This window comes from Kryptolebias marmoratus, linkage group LG22 (assembly GCF_001649575.2).
Source record: "Kryptolebias marmoratus isolate JLee-2015 linkage group LG22, ASM164957v2, whole genome shotgun sequence".
NCBI lineage: Eukaryota > Metazoa > Chordata > Actinopteri > Cyprinodontiformes > Rivulidae > Kryptolebias > Kryptolebias marmoratus.
In genome coordinates, this window is record NC_051451.1 from 17,288,085 (window position 1) to 17,303,912 (window position 15,828).

The 15,828-nt window shown below is 38.1% G+C and overlaps 2 protein-coding genes across 2 annotated transcripts; one reads left to right on the plus strand and one right to left on the minus strand.

Moving 5' to 3' along the window:
• Positions 1-614: 614 nt before the first annotated feature.
• abraxas2 (abraxas 2, BRISC complex subunit) lies at positions 615-9,766 on the minus strand. Its single transcript, XM_017432196.3, has 9 exons — positions 9,642-9,766; positions 8,035-8,125; positions 7,630-7,666; positions 7,205-7,271; positions 6,800-6,990; positions 5,364-5,486; positions 4,310-4,394; positions 4,094-4,211; positions 615-3,849 (listed from the first exon to the last, which is right to left on the minus strand). The coding sequence occupies exons 1-9, from the start codon at positions 9,711-9,713 to the stop codon at positions 3,278-3,280; spliced, it is 1,356 nt and encodes a 451-aa protein (XP_017287685.1). The 5' UTR covers positions 9,714-9,766; the 3' UTR covers positions 615-3,277.
• Positions 9,685-14,137, plus strand: eef1akmt2 (EEF1A lysine methyltransferase 2). The gene is made up of 6 exons (XM_017432205.3): positions 9,685-9,932; positions 10,356-10,421; positions 10,517-10,631; positions 10,923-11,030; positions 12,783-12,999; positions 13,711-14,137. The coding sequence occupies exons 1-6, from the start codon at positions 9,700-9,702 to the stop codon at positions 13,806-13,808; spliced, it is 837 nt and encodes a 278-aa protein (XP_017287694.2). The 5' UTR covers positions 9,685-9,699; the 3' UTR covers positions 13,809-14,137.
• The last annotated feature ends 1,691 nt before the right edge of the window (positions 14,138-15,828 follow it).

Consider the following 15,828-nt stretch of genomic DNA (forward strand, 5'->3'; position numbering starts at 1 on the left):
GAGGGCTCTGTGCCGTACAGTCAGAGGCAGGATCAGGATTTACCACCTGAATCTGCCAACTAAGCTGATTGGTCATTGCCAAGGGATACACAAAAAATCGACCAATCAGGTTCTACGTCTCTTATTCCAACTGTTTAAAGGCTCGGCGAATGCAAAACAGACCTGAATATGACGGATATAGAGGTTATTTGTTTTTTTTTTTTTTTTTTTATTTTTTCTCACCGGGTTTAGCTGATTGCAAATGAATCCGTTTTTCTTTTTAATTCGTATATGCGTTTCGTGTACAGCAAACAACCACGTGGTATCCCCTCAAAAGAGATGAAGGGATGATGTCATCGTAAAAATACTGCAGCAAGCAGTCTGCAGTAATGCATGACAGCTGGAGCAACAGTTTCCTGCGCGAAAATATTTATGAAAAAATAATTCATTTATACCAGGTATTAAAATGGACAATTGTTATGTTCTCCCAAGACTTTTAAATGTGTATATATTTTTTAAATGCTGGACAGTAATGTCATGTCTTCTCCTTATAAATAACGTGCAACACAACCGAAAATGTTTTACCCATGTGCATTTGGAAAACATGCAACAAAATAAGACAATGGCACATCACATCAAATATGAATGTCTCATTTATTACCCCTCAGTTTAAGCACCTTGTTCTCTGTGCTCATCCAAGCAAGTCTTGAGGTCAACTTTCATTTAAGTTACACAAATCCAGATAAAATCCCAGACCTACAGTGTGCACTGGACTTTGTGCTTCAAGGAGTCGTCCATACCACAATGCTCCGCTCCACAGAGGAAACAAAGCTTCACCCCAATCAGTTGAGAGTTTACTAATGTACATTTAGATTACGCTGGAACTCAAAACACACCAGATCCTAACAGAGGCAGTCCTCCCGTGCTTTATACCAGTGATCCTCTGCACTAAAACCCTGCTGTTTTTCACTCTCGCTATAAGTTTAAGATACAGAAGAGTCCACGGAAAAACTTTATGCTCTAAATGGCGACGACCAGTGACAAAAAGTGAGGATCAACTCTGAAAACTGATGCTTTATGTCATAACAACACTCAGCTGAGACAAGCTTATACAGTAAGTGCTGTTTAAATGCTACCCCACACCCTTTGTCTATTATACATTCATTATTTATTTCCTCATTATATTCCAGTACTGAAAGGAAATCATGCTCCAAACAAGGAGATTTTGTCTTTTTTTTTTTTCTTTTCATTGTGTGATTGTTATGATGGCTATTTCTTAAGCAAGAGTTTCAGTGCCAGTTCCCGGTCAGTGACACATCAGAGCAAGTGAAGTGACCCTAAGGTGAAATAGAAAGAAAGAAAATAAAAAAACAACACATACAACTCGTGTAAATAAAGCAAAGCTTGTTCACAAGGCAAAGTGTCTGCCACCACAAGGTATCTTGTGCAGCGCAATCATCTGTTCATGCTGGATTCACCGGTGTCCAGATTAACCAGTTCATGCAAAGCAGGTGATCGCATTAACCAGGCCAGTTCTGTAAACACACTTGCCTGCATGCCAGTCATTCTCCTCACAAACTTTTCCTTGCAGGCCGTTCGGTTAGTAGGACTTGGCTGTGTTTTTCCAGTTTCGAATAATGAAGCAGCCAAACTCACATTTGCAACCATGAGATGTAGGTACAAGATAAAGGTAAAAGACATTAAAGAAGGAAAATAAGCTCAGGATGTCGTAAAGATCATTTCAGGTGGATCAAAAACAACATTTTTAAAAAAGGGCAAATAACTAGAGAACCTAAAGTTAGAATAAAAAGAAAAGCTGGAAGCTTACTACAAACACATAGCAGGTTTTTCCTCTATTTCTTGTTTCTCTCCGGAGATCTGTGAATGTGTTCTGTGTGCAGATATAAACTGACCTGAGTGGAAGGCACTGTATACTAAAGCATGGGTCAATGATGGTTTTAATAACTTTATATCTAGGTCCACATATGTAACACTGACCCACACAAGTGAAAATAGATCAGCGCAGCGGTTAACTATGCAAAGACAAGCAGGCAAGAGATATGAGTCTGTTTCCAAGGTTACAATTCACACACTACAGTGGGTATCTGCCTTCTACTGCAGCTTTAATCGAGACAAGTCGGTGATAAGGGTGTTTGAAGTGGGTATACGAGCGTGGTCAGTAGTATTAAGACAACAAACATGGTAAAATGAAAGTAGCAGCCATATTTTATATGAAAAAGAACAGACAAATGCAACTTTTAGTAGTAATTCTGTGTTGCAGCAGCAAAGGGAACTAGAAGCATCTGGTTAGTAAAGCTACAGTACACCGTGTTTGAACTGTGAACCCTGTACAATGCAAAGCAAAAACACTAAAATGCTGAGTTTGGCTCAGGGTGGTCAAAGAGGACAAGTGGCACAATAAGTCAGCATTGGTATAATACAATAAGAACAAAAAAAAGGTCTTAAATTTTGTTAAGTGCAGCAAAGTGCATATAATTTAAATATAACCCTAGAAAAGGACATTGACTCTAGTCAATCAAATTAGGTTCACAGGTAATGTGACAAACATACATATGCATACATAAAGCACCCATTAGAGAAGTGGCAGAGTAAATATTGCTTGAAATCTTTTAGTTTTCCATTATTTAAATAGACAACTGTTTGATTTATTTATTAAAAACTGTGGAAGATGGGAGTCCAAAATAAAATCATATTGTATATGTGTATATCATTCCAGAAATAAAGTTAGTAACCACAAAGACTGAAGGCTGCAGAGTATTTTCCCTTTACTGTTTTAAAGGGCCTGCTTAGAAAACATAATACAGTGCAAGAGGTAATGCAAGAAAGGGAGATTAAAGTTTGTGATGCAAATGTGAGACAAAAAGATGCAGACACAAAACATAAAAAAAAACAAAAAAAAAACATGTGGCTTGCCTTTTCGAAACCAAGTCTGCAAACCAGGTGGCATAAATCGGTCTGTAAAAATCCCATCTGACCTGGGAACGAGACAGATCCACACCTAACGTACCGTGAACAACCTCAGTTCTGAGAGAATATGAAAACAGACAACTTTTAAGCCCAGTGAGAAGAACCTGCAAAGCCTTTTAAGGTTTCCCCTTAACATGGAGATCTGACTAAGACAAGAAGAATTACATAGTGGGACACCACTTGCACATGCCTTTCACTTTCAGGACTGGCACTTCTTTTGTCTACATTTGCTTATCTTTGATTGCTTCAGATGCCCACCTCTCTCGGTGTGTCACTTATTTATGTCCTTCCCACGTCCTGTGGCCTGTTTTTATGTCATTTGGGAGCCACGAGCGTCTCCATCGGGGCTGAGGGCAGCGGGCCGACCTTGAGCTAAAACGCCAGCTGAGACCATAGATAAATGAGCTCCTTCACTTACTAAGTTCTCATATTCGCTACTGTCCTCATCTTCGTCATCCTCGTCATCCTCTTCATCCTCGTCATCTTCTTGCCCTGCGGCTTGTCTGTCTAACGAATCGGAGCTCGATCCGTCACCATTGCCAAGGTACGGGGTGCTGGGAGTGCTTACGGGATTCAAACTGGCATTGACGCCCATGCCCAGCCTGAGGCCGAGGCCCAGGTCCGTCCCCAGCGGGACAGGGGTAGGGTGTCCTGGGGAGCCCACGGCTTGGGGCCGGGGCAACAGAGCAGCACTGGTTGGTGGGGAAGAGGAGGACAGCAGATTGTCATCTTGGGATAGGAGGTCAGTGTAAGACGGTGGGTTTGGTGAGGTACTGGGCCGCTCTGGGGCGGAGGGCGCGTCAAAATTTATCCTGGAGAGAAGAGACGCCTCGCAAGGTTCCGTGTTCTCCTCTGGAGTGGATTGAGAGTTTTCACGGCGCCCTGTCCACAAAAAAGAGAAGGATATAACTTGTAAAAAGGCTTTAATTTGCAGGGTAAACTAGGTTTTAAAAACTGCACATAAAACTAATAGGTAGTGAAGAATTTAAGAACATTGCTTCAAAACTGCCATTTTACCTCATACTATTAGTCTTAAGCCAGTTAATGCTTTAAAATATCTAAACAAGCACCTATTTGACATTTTATGACTCCTATTTTGTCAACAGAAACCATAAAAGATACGTACTTCTCTCCTCTTCTGCTGTCACTCGTTTCCTGAGAGCAATTTGTTGCTTGAGTTTGTTCACATCTTCTTGAATTTTCTCTTTAATACGTTCACTTTGTTCTACCTCCCCACACACAGCCTGCGAAAACGTACAAGCAAGTGAAACACATCTACTGAGCAAAGAATTTCAACTTGTGTGGGCAACGTTATCCACCAAATACAAGTTTCCCAACTCACCTGGACTTTATCTTGTAGTGCACTGTAGACTTGGAATATTGTTCGGATATCCTTCATCACACCATCTTTGTCAAAGAACTCCGCCCTGACAATACATTTACCAAAATATGCATACATTACAACATATATTGCACAGTACAGGCTTAAGCACTTTGTTTATAAAGATCATACAACAGAAACAATGGATCTAATTTTAGATGCCAAGAAAGAGTACAAGCCGGCCTTTCGCTGCGGTCAGCCTTCTAGAAATGTATACAGCCAACACAGTGTCAAAAGTAAACCTGGACGAGTGCCTACACACACCAACAAATGCTTAATGTCTAGAGTAATACAGCTGCACACTACTGAAGAACTCTGATGGAATCCCAAACAGCAGAGCACCCCATCAAACAGAAAAGTGTATCTGAAGCTCTTGCTGAAATGTTGAGGAGGTAGTCAGTTGCTAGGGATGTCCCAATCAGGATGTTTTTTGTCCCTGGTATTGATCTGAGTCATTTGTGATTAAGTAATGGCCGGCAAAGTCTCAATCTGATATTTTTATCTTGCTCAGGGAACATGCAATTTCGTTGTACTTGTTACAATGGCAATAAAGGTATTGATTGATTGATAGATTTGCATTATTTAGCTTTTTTACAACACATACTTGCAGATTCCATAAGTATATTTAGGTTATTAAAATAAACGCCATTGTGTTTGACACCTCCACGCTTTAAACTGCAGTCAAGAAAACTTGTGTTCATATTCCCCAAGTATCTAACAATGTTGAGTCGAGACCGTCCAGAGGACTCAGATATCTACCTGAATTATTGAGCATGTGTCACATTCCTCAAATAGTTTTTTTTTTTATCATCATCAAGGGGAAAAATATGACAGGTGATAGAGAACTTTTTTTAAAACAGCTTGGGTAGCGTTGTGCTGGTTATGTATCCCCAAAATGAATCTGCAGTTTCCTCATCAGGTGAAAACAGGTGGCTGCTCCACCGCCGTGGAGCCGCCCTCGCTCTGTTCACAGTGGCATGGGTGAGGTGCAAAAAACAAGGAGCTCAAAACTTACCCGTGCTCTTTGATGACCTTTGTGTAGTTGAGTGAGGTGTTGGGTACCGAGGAGGTTTTGTATTCCTGCTGGTTTGTGTTGCCAAGATTTGGAATAGTGAGGGTTATCCTCTGGTTGTACCTACTGAGAGCAAATGACAAGTTAGCACCTTCAAAACATACTTTTTGTTTCATAAAGCATGTAACAAAAGCATTGTGTTTATTTTAAAAAGACGACAATAACAATATAATTAAAACCTTTCAAGTATTTAATAATTCAAAAGTTAGTGTTGTAAACATATACAAAATTTAAATTTTTTTTATTTAAATGGTAAGTGAACGCAGTTTATTATGCACTTTTCAAGCCCTATTAAGCACTAAATGACCTGTACAATACAAGTAAAATACATCAAATCAACACATTCACATACAGATCAATGTGCAATTAGAGATTCATTGTTTTGCTTAAAAAATAATCCTTTAAAAGGCAAGCTGAAGAGGCCAGGAATCAGAAGGTCTTTGATTAAAAAAACTAACCCTCCATTTAATGAACAATAGGCACAAATCATTAGCCACGTTAGCTAAGTTTCCCATTAAAAGCTCTACAAACGAATGAACCATTCCATTTTTTATTTTCTAAATAAATAACCCTAGCTCCAATTAGTCAAAGTACTGACGTTTTTGTTTTCTCAAAAATAAACTACATTTCTTATTCCATAAATAAAGTCATATAATTTTACTTAAGGCAACACAATACTATAATAATTATTAATATAAGTCTTTTCTTGTTTCTTGAATGTATTTCACCTCTCATCCTCACTTAATCTTTGTTCTCAGAACTAAATAAGCCTTTCAAAAAAACAGGTGAAATGGCTTCAAGAAACAGGAAAGGAAGTCTGGTTACCTTCTATTCAACTCTTAGGATCTGAATTGAATCACAATGCTATGATAGAAACACAGACTTTTTAACACTAACAATGAGATTAATTTATGTTAAAATAGGACATATTGCTTTCTAGAAAAAATAATAATTAAAAAAAGAAATAACAAATCACTGCATGTTTAGTGTATGTTTAAGTACAGAATAATGGGTAATAATCCAGATGGGAATCTTGCTATGAACAGAAACGAGCTCCCCAACAAATAGGCAATAATAATCTCAGCAGTCAGTATCCTACTGTTCATTTTATGGGCTGGGAAATTTTTTTTTGAAAGGGTCTTAAACATTACAAAAATAAAAAGGAAAAAATCCAACAGCAGAAGTTTTGCAAGTATGAAAAAGAAGCCTAGATGCGAAAGTAGGAAAGGCAGAAGGATAATTCAATCTGCAGTTTATCTATGAGCTTAAGAACTCTGTAGATATAGTTTATTTTTAGAATCTGATGATCAGACAGTAGTGTGACAAGGTACTGGGATGTTGTGTACATGTGTTCATAGTGGTCAACATGTCATTATTACCTGCGGTTAGGTTTGAAGAGCACATACTCCAGTGCATGTGTGGAGCTATTGGCAGTGGAGATGAAGCTAAAAAGAAGGAAGACGAGGTCGGGCACACCAAGGAGCTGAGTGAGCTGTTTGTGGATAATCTGCTCCCTGAAAGACATCTGTTGTTGCGTATTCCTTCGGAACCGGTACCAACCAATAACATTCTATATGGCCAAAACAGCAAAACAAACTATTAAACTTTATATTTTTAGATTCTGTAGAAAACCATTTTACAAGCATATTTTTAAGTAACCAATAGCTTACATTAAAATGTATATATTTAAATTTAAAAAAAAAGACATGGCTTTGTTATATAAGTGCAAACCACATTTCATGGACATAAATCTGTTGACATCTTTAAAGAATAAAAGCACTCACTTTCCGTCTATCTTTAAGAATGCTGTTGAGACTTTCTTCACTGACTTTACCTGCGTAGTCATAAAAGCTGACAGGAGACGGAAATAAAAGAACAAGTTAAGCTCAAACACCTTCATAAGGGTTGTACTTCTTTGTCAAAACAATCTTCTATTACCGCATTTCGTCTGGCGGAATAATTTACTGTCCAATGTCAAATTAATTCATCTCATGGAAAAATGTATGATGGGTAATTCAGGTAGTTTAAAGTTTCAGATGATGCTCAGTGACCCAAACTTAAAAACTAAACCAAAAGCATAAAAAAGGTGAGAAGAGTTTGTTTAAAAATGACGCATACACTGTTTTTCATGCACAACTACTACATTTCTAAATTTCCGACTAAATTTCATAAAAAATAGCTGTTTAAGTCTAAAGAAGTCATAACTTACCTAAACAACTGTGCACAAGGGTCATGGTTATGGATTTCTAGTGGGAACAAACAGTGACAGTTACTCAGAATCAATTATGCACTTTAATCAAATGTAAACAAAAGTGGAGAGCCAAAACTGTTGATAAGCTCTGTGTTTGTTCCTGACACTGCATGTTTTTTTGGTTTGTTTGTTGGGGTTCTACTTTTTAATCAAGTATTAAAAAGTCAAAATGCCCTCCAAAGAAACACAAAAAACCTAGGTTAATGTCGTTGTGGTTTTTAATTTGTTGACGTGGCTTGCACTTCAGGGCCACCGTAGTGCCTCGAGGTTAATACAAATTACAGACTAGCTGTAATTAGCTGATATCAGTACTGCTTACAGAAAATGTGACAAAACCCATGTTTTGTGTGTTTCTGTGCTTACCTACTACCTGCAGCAGTTCTGAACTGCTTATCTGTGTGTCACTGATGCTGACAGTCTCTTCTTGTCGTACGTCTCCTAATAGGAAGCCCTCCTGTATAAAGACATTTTCAAAGACCTGTCGTTAGACACAAATATTGAATTAAATCATTATGGCCCCCTTCCACTACCAGTTGTTTAATGGTGCCCGAGTGGAAAATAACCCAGTTTTGTGAGCTCTGTTTGTTCCCAAATTACATCAGCATCGTAAGTTTAGTTGCAAAGCTAAACATAACACCCCAGCTGCAGATACGTTTTTGTTGCAACGCAAATGTGAAAGGTTTATCTAAAAAATACGTGCAAGGGGTGATTTTCTGGTTGCTAAACCAGAAAAGAAAGATACAATCAGAGTTCAGCTGTTTTTTTTTTAAATCTCATATCTCTGGAATTTTTGTTTATTCATAACATTTTTTGTCCCCATTTTATTTCTAAATATTTGTATGAATTGCAAGCGAAAATTGAAAGACAGTTTCAGCCCTTTCCTACCAGCTAATGAAGGATAGAAAAACCTAGAAGCAGTTCATATTTAAAGCTTAATTCTTCCTATAAAAACTTAAAAAAAGAAAAAAAAATCCTTCCATTAAGAAACATTTTTGCTGTCAGTATATTACCACTGGTGATATGACTAGATCTCTTATTTACTACATTTAATACTTTTACCCTTATATTGCAATCGAGTTTACCTAACAATGAAACATAAGAGTATTTTAGCTGTTAAAGTACTTTTAAGCTACTCGAACTTAAGCAAAGATTTGTTTTTGTTTTGCTTCCGTCATTGCTGTAAATGACACCAGGAAGCATTTTTTATGCTTAGCCAAGAATGCAGGCAAACATGTTCTCAGACAAATGAAAACTTCTCCAAGGTTATTTTTTCAGGGACTAAATGATGTGAACAGAGCTGACATTAGCTGTGTTTGCTATATTATTTAGTACTACTTGTCAAAAGCATTTTCTGGATTTGAAGAACGAGTTGACGAGCTATTAAAATTAGAAAACAAAAAACCGACATTATATAGTTAGCAAGAAGCTGCGAAACAAAAAAGAAAAAAATACACGGTTTAATATTTCAAGCACTCCTTCCTTTTGGATATCATTTACTTGTGCTTGTTAATCTTTAAATGGACGACATATTTTCATGACTTTACAGTAGGAAGTGGTCGCAGAGATTAGCTGTATCGATACACGGAAGTCACTTGACTTGGTAGCTATGCTTTCATGCTAAGTAGCTAACTACCGGCTATTTCCTGGTTTTCAAACTTTGCATGCATTCATATAACTAGTGTTCAGGTATGCAGCTCTCAATATTTGAGATCACAAATTAATATTAAACAAGTCTACTTATATTACACGAGGTCCTCGTAAGACTAGCAGCCCCGTCTTTTTGTTTTGGTAACTACACAGTCTGATCAAACCATTTTTGCCGGTAGATAGACGGAACCAACAACAGGAAGATGACACTGGAAAACAACACAAACTAATGACATTAACAAACTACCAGACGCGTCGTCGAGCGGCGTAAACCCCGGTAGCCACTGAATAGCAGTTTGTAAAGACAATTTTCAAAGACTTACATGATCCGAGTTGCTATTGGCGCTGTGATAACACACAGAACTGAAAGTATAACCTGAAATGGATGCCGCCATGATGGAAACATCCCTATCAATCCCAATGCCCCCTGCGGTTGCAGGCAGCTTCTCTGACGCAAGGCCTTCTGGGAAATGTAGGCGGCGACTTGACACGATCTACTCTAGCATGGCAGACGGTGGTGATAGCTCACATGGTTGTGAAAATAACTCAGATTCAGAGGAAGATAGATGCTCAGATGATGATTTTGAAACGTCAAAACTCGGAACCAGAGAATAGTAAGTACTGTTAATCCTATTTTTTGACTGAAGCGTATTATTGATGGTTCCACACTGCCTGCTAGTTAGCATAAGATAACCTTTATGCATTTTAGTCTGCAAAGAACTGTCACCATCACTTACTTAGACATTTTTTTCAGTACGAAAGTTGAACATTGGGGTTAATCTTGAGTAAATAAGCTTTGTGGCAACTAATAAACCGTATTTGTTTTGAATAAAAACAGTACTGCCATGAAGGAACAACTTTCAAGAAAAGTACTGATTTTATTTATAAGCTAATTAGAAAAGAATGAGAACAATGTGTAACAATAGCTTCAAGCTGCTTAGTGATTTTTTTTTGCTTACTTCGTGCAGTTTTAGTAATGCAACAGAATGCTAAATTGTGCTGTATTTACAACACTGACTGGTTGTCCTGATCTGCAGCTGGGAGGAAACTTATCAGAAAGAACTGGACACATTCAAAGACATAGGAGATGTTGGTGAGATTTGGTAAGAACAAGTTTTACTGATATAAGTTGGCACTACTCTGGGCCTGGCACGATTGACAATTACCTATAATGTGTTTGTTGTTGTCTTTTTGCAAGGTTTGGTGAGGAAAGCATGAGTCGTGTGCTGCGGTGGATGGACAAAGCTAAAATCCCTGAAAGCGCCGCCATTCTTGACATTGGCACAGGAAATGGGGCCTTCCTGGTTGAACTGGTGGGAACAAAGTTTAAATGAATGTTGTTATTTCACAAGACCCTCATTCAAGTCCTTACAAACGTTCAGTTTTAGTAAATCAACAAATTGCAAACATAGCCTTATCTCGGAATTAGCTAGTCTAATGGAGTAAATATATATTGTTGAAGCTTAATGAGCAGTGCATGAGTACATTGAGTAAATTGCATCAACACATGCTTTTGGTAATCTGACACACACATTTAACTGTTAAAACTGTTTTAGGAATTTTATCTAACCTTATTCTTCATTTACTTTGTCTTTTATGTCCAGGCTAACTGTGGATACAGGAATCTAACCGGCATTGATTATTCTCCAGCATCAGTAGAATTGGCCAGAAATGTTCTGCAAGCAGAAGATTTGACTGATGTGACTGTAAAGGTGGGTCCATAATTGTCTGGTAAAAATACAGGCTTGCACTTACAGCGATACAAAAGAAACGCTGAAGCAAAGACGTTGTGTTCAAGCAAACAAATACATGTGAAACTGTGATATCCCATTTTAAAGGGGATTTAGCTGCAATTTTAATAACTTCCAGATGCTGATTTATATGGAAAACAGACTGATTATACAAATTTACCTACAAAATGTTGCCTTTTATTTTATATAAATTTATTAAAAGAAATCAATAGGTTTACATTAAATAAACATTTTATTTCCTAAATCGGCGCCACAGTTGTTGACACCCCTGCAATCTCAAAGTCTCAAACCTATCAACAACAAATGTGAGAACCTACAGTCTGCACATCTTTACTGGGGTGTTTATTATATTGGAAATGAAACTATAATAAAGCTTGTTGGAGGGAACATCTGCGGTGGATTAGGTGTGTGAAGAAAGATAGCAGTTGGGAAAAACCATGCCAAACCCACTGTTCAAATACCCTGTAAGGAAATATGTTGTTATAGATTTAATACCAAAACATGTAAAAAAAAAAAGTATGCCAGGTAGTTTAAGATAAACTGCACAATTCAAAACTTGTGATTTCAAAATGATTTAGGGATATTGAGATTATGCAAACAACAACAACAGAGGAGTCCATTATCATCTACCCTGATTTCTGAAGGATCTGAACAGACTCTGTGTCGAGGGATGGTCTTGAAAGCAAATGTGTGATTTATTCCTTGATATTATTGGTGTGGTAGAATATTTTTGTAGGCCTACTAAACTTAGACTCAAATTTTGTGCATATTGGGAATCTAGTCTGCATGAATGTCCCACAAATCCTAAATGCTGCTAAAACAGTATAGCTTTCAGCATAGAGTGAACTCTGGCCTGTTAAGGTTTAAGAAACCTTTGCCATGTTTACCATGTGGGGGAGCTGGATGGGAAGAAAAAGGCCTTGGAAGTGATGAAAGTCTGCCCACCTCAAACCCCAAAAGAACTGGCAGGACTACTCCCCATATACATAAGAAAAACAGGTTCCAAATGCTAGGTGGTCTTTGAAGTACGTTGAATGGATTTCCCTTGTGTGTGCACACTCTTGTTTCTTATGTTACATACGTTACACACCCATGAAGGTGGGCACTTTGCTTGGGCAGAAGGGCTGCCGTTAAAGTCAATATTGACCCTGGTTGGATACGGGGAGCATGTGAGAGAGGAATGTTGACATTGGTCATTTGTGAAGTGTTGGGAATTGCCAAAATAATCTGAGTGTGCTTTCATTTATGTTTTTAAATCTGTGTCCAGCCTCTCTCCAATTTACATTAGTCACAGTCCGTGTCGGCATCTTCAGTTTTGTTTTGGGTTTTTGGTTTTTTTTTTTTTTGCATTTTACGTGCTGAAACTCAGGTCAGTTTACACAAATATATTTTGTTTCTGACTCTGCTGAGCCACCGTTGCTCCTCCTTCACGAGCCTCATATTTTGTGGCACATGGTTTATGAGTATGTGGCCAGTGAGTTCACGCTGGAGGTCTGGTGTTCTTCCCCTCCGTCCAGATAAAGGAGTCCTTTCACTTGTAGCTGGGCAGCTCAGAAAGATATGCTGAATTAGCTGCTGTCACACCAGCAGTTTTTTTTTATTAGTGAAATTAAACAAAGCCAAATGTATAAAATTTAAATGGTTTTTTTCTGCAGCTGAAGACATTCAATAAGATCCACAAATCCTAATTTTTGACTTTCTGTTCTACTTTAGGAGATGGATTTCCTAAACTCCCAAGGGGAGCTGAAGGGTTTTGACGTCTGCATCGATAAGGGAACTTTTGATGCAATTAGTTTAAACCCAGACAACACCAAGGAGGGCAAAAAATTGTATGTCCAAGCTCTAAAAGATGCTCTTAAAGACAATGGCTTTTTCGCTATCACTTCCTGCAACTGGACAAAAGAGCAGCTGCGAGAAAGGTTTAGTGAAGGTAAGAGGAAATGAGTGGGAAAAAATTTGACCATTTATTAAATTTGCTTATTTTTTTTAATGGGAGGAGTTCTGCTTTATTAAAGCTTTGAGGCGTGTTTATGATTCGTAACCATCTAGCTGGAGGATAGGAATATGAAAAGAGGGAGATTTAAAATACTAAAGGAACACACAGTGAGTAACCGCTAGTTTGGTTTGTCCAAAGAAAACCACACCGTTGAGTCTTTTCAGTTTGGTTGATTGTACAACCAAACCTACTGTTGTAATTTTCGAAATGTCTCCCTGGCATTTAACAGCTTTATATCTGACCGTTTGGTTGTCTTAACCTCAGTCAAAACACAGACAGTTCCTCCAGCCACAACCGTCACTTGGCAGGTTGTTAAGCCGTGGGGAACAACAGCCTACAAAGTCAGAGTTTCGGCAAGTTTCCACTAGCTGTCACTCGTGTCTCTGCAGTCACTCTGGAGAGCCTGCAGGGGGCCAAAGTGCTCATCTTTCACACTGACAGCTCGGCTTTACTAGGCCCCAGGATGCAGCACAGATGGCAGATGGATAGTTGACTCTCATTACTGCTGCTAAAAGCTTTTCTTTTTTCTTTTAGTTTCTTAGATATTCTCCACAAGAAAAGATTCTCACCCTTTGTTTTCACGTGCTACTCGTTCATAGAGTTTACTTGTCTGAACTTACTGATTTGTTCTGTGTTGCTTTGCAGGTTTTGAGTTTGTGCAGGAGTTACCGACACCGAGTTTCAAGTTTGGAGGAAAGACCGGCAATAATGTGTCAGCACTCATCTTCAAGAGAGTGCATTAATGAATGTGTCTTCAGCAGATGTTCGTTTTTGATTTTTTTTGTCTGTCTCTGTTTGACAGCATATGTTCACTTACAAACGTTTTAAACAAAGCATGGTTATAAATTACTTCTTTGTTTTTTGTTATACTGTAGTGAAGCAGGTATGCAGAATTTAGTTTTTCTTGATATAAATGAGTTTATAATGCTTTAATTGCAGAAAGATTGTGCAATTTGCAACTTCAGTGGCACTTGAAGTTTGACTTTAATGTCCAGTATTTTGTGTTTGACAAAAAAAAAAAAAACTTTTAGCTTTTAGCAGTTTTACGTAATGTAAAGTGAACTTCCATAAATGCTTTTAACTCTTTTTTTAATTGTCTTCTGGCATCAAAAGCATTTCACATGTAGATGTTTAAAGCTTGTGCACACTTTGTCAGTTTAACTGATTATTGTGTATCATTCCTGAGGCTGTTTGTGCTGTAAGTCAGCCAGGCAGTGATTTAATGTTTGATCCATAATAATAAGATCTGTGGGCAGAGATGTATCCAGATATTTTTCTTCATTCCATAAGTCGTCTCATAATCCCTTATTTGGCTTTGCACTGACCCTTTTGAGAGTTCTGGCCTACAGAAAATCTGTGTTCCCTCTTGCTAGGTAAGACATTTTCTATCATGCAAACAATAATCCCAATCTAATTTGTTAAACTGGGTACCAGCAGCGGTCGGGGCCTGAGGATGATTAAGAACTTCAGACATAATAAATAAACAGGAGGTCGTGACTTCTGTGGGAGAAACGCTTGTCCGACTTTTCCTTTCTCAATGGTGTCATTAATATCTGCCAGACTAATCGCATGCTGCATGGGCCAGTGGTCCAATGGGAGTCATCTATACTGAAGGCACACTGTTGAGTAAACACATTCAAGATTTACAAGAATTACTGCCTGGAAATTTACAAGGCTCTGGATATCCTGCCTGGATATACCTGTTTAGCCCACATCAACTTCTCCCAGAAAATTTTCCCATGAAGAGATGTGTCATTCATTAGGCTTCCGCTCATTTGAAAATATTCTGTGCACTGCCTCTGTCGGCGTGCACGCTGACTGTCTTAAATATAGCACGTTCGCCAGTTTGTGGTGCTTTATGATTCAGTTAGTCATATTTGATCTTAACCCACATCTAGATGCACTACAGCCCACCAAATTCCCACACTACAAAGCAATTTTGCTAGCGCTTGTAAAGTTGAGCTTTACTGCTAACTGTGTAATCCATAACTTAGAAAAAAAAATGAGAAGAATTTTTTTACAGCTCATTAAAAACTTGCAATGATATATGTTAAAAAAAAGATTTCAGCATTGAGGTCATGTCTCTTTTTACATTTACATAATGAACATATATGAGAACATGCACATTTTAATTAGTTCAATTGGCTGCCCTGTTAAACCTGGAACCATCTGTTTTATTCATATATGAATGTATTTTGCTTCCATTCACCATTAAACATAAAACTGGGGCTCTTGCTGAGCTGAACCAGGCTGAACTGTACATTTAGCACCGTCAGCACTTCCATGGCTTTTGGGGTTGACAAATGTTTAAAGCTGCACTTTTATTCCACCCATAATGTTAACCTACAGAGGAAGGTTTTCGACTTGATGCCATAGCCCACTGGCTAGTCTGCCAGCACCAATGCGGTGCTTTCATTTCAGCCTCTCCAGTCAGTGTGATACTGCAAATATTTATATTTTCACTCCATCTCCCTGGAAACACCTTTGAAGGTCTGCTAATAGGATTTTTGTGGATTGAATTGAATTGCTCTGGTATGTAAGTGGGTGAACTTTTCCAAGGCAGAAGGTGGATTCACTCTCTGCTTTTTGAGTAATGACTGCACTGTAAAAGTTCAGGCTTTACAGCACTTTTCAAGCAATCAACTCTGTCTTTGTCTTAGCCACTGTTTTTGTTTGTTTTATTTTTATTTTTTTTATTACAAGATACAAGCCAAACTTAAAGAGAGCATGTTATGGAATCCTGATAGCAGTGTTTAGTCAAGT

Excerpts from the sequence above, each read along its gene's own strand:
- abraxas2 (XM_017432196.3), bottom strand. The coding sequence starts at position 9,713 with ATGGCGGCATCCATTTCAGGTTATACTTTCAGTTCTGTGTGTTATCAC. Across the intron at positions 7,667-8,034 it reads AGAACTGCTGCAGGTAGTAG|AAATCCATAACCATGACCCT; the intron begins GTAAGCACAGAA and ends TGTTCCCACTAG. Across the intron at positions 4,395-5,363 it reads AAGGTCATCAAAGAGCACGG|GGCGGAGTTCTTTGACAAAG; the intron begins GTAAGTTTTGAG and ends ATGTATTGTCAG.
- eef1akmt2 (XM_017432205.3), top strand. The coding sequence starts at position 9,700 with ATGGATGCCGCCATGATGGAAACATCCCTATCAATCCCAATGCCCCCT. Across the intron at positions 9,933-10,355 it reads AAACTCGGAACCAGAGAATA|CTGGGAGGAAACTTATCAGA; the intron begins GTAAGTACTGTT and ends CCTGATCTGCAG. Across the intron at positions 13,000-13,710 it reads GCGAGAAAGGTTTAGTGAAG|GTTTTGAGTTTGTGCAGGAG; the intron begins GTAAGAGGAAAT and ends GTTGCTTTGCAG.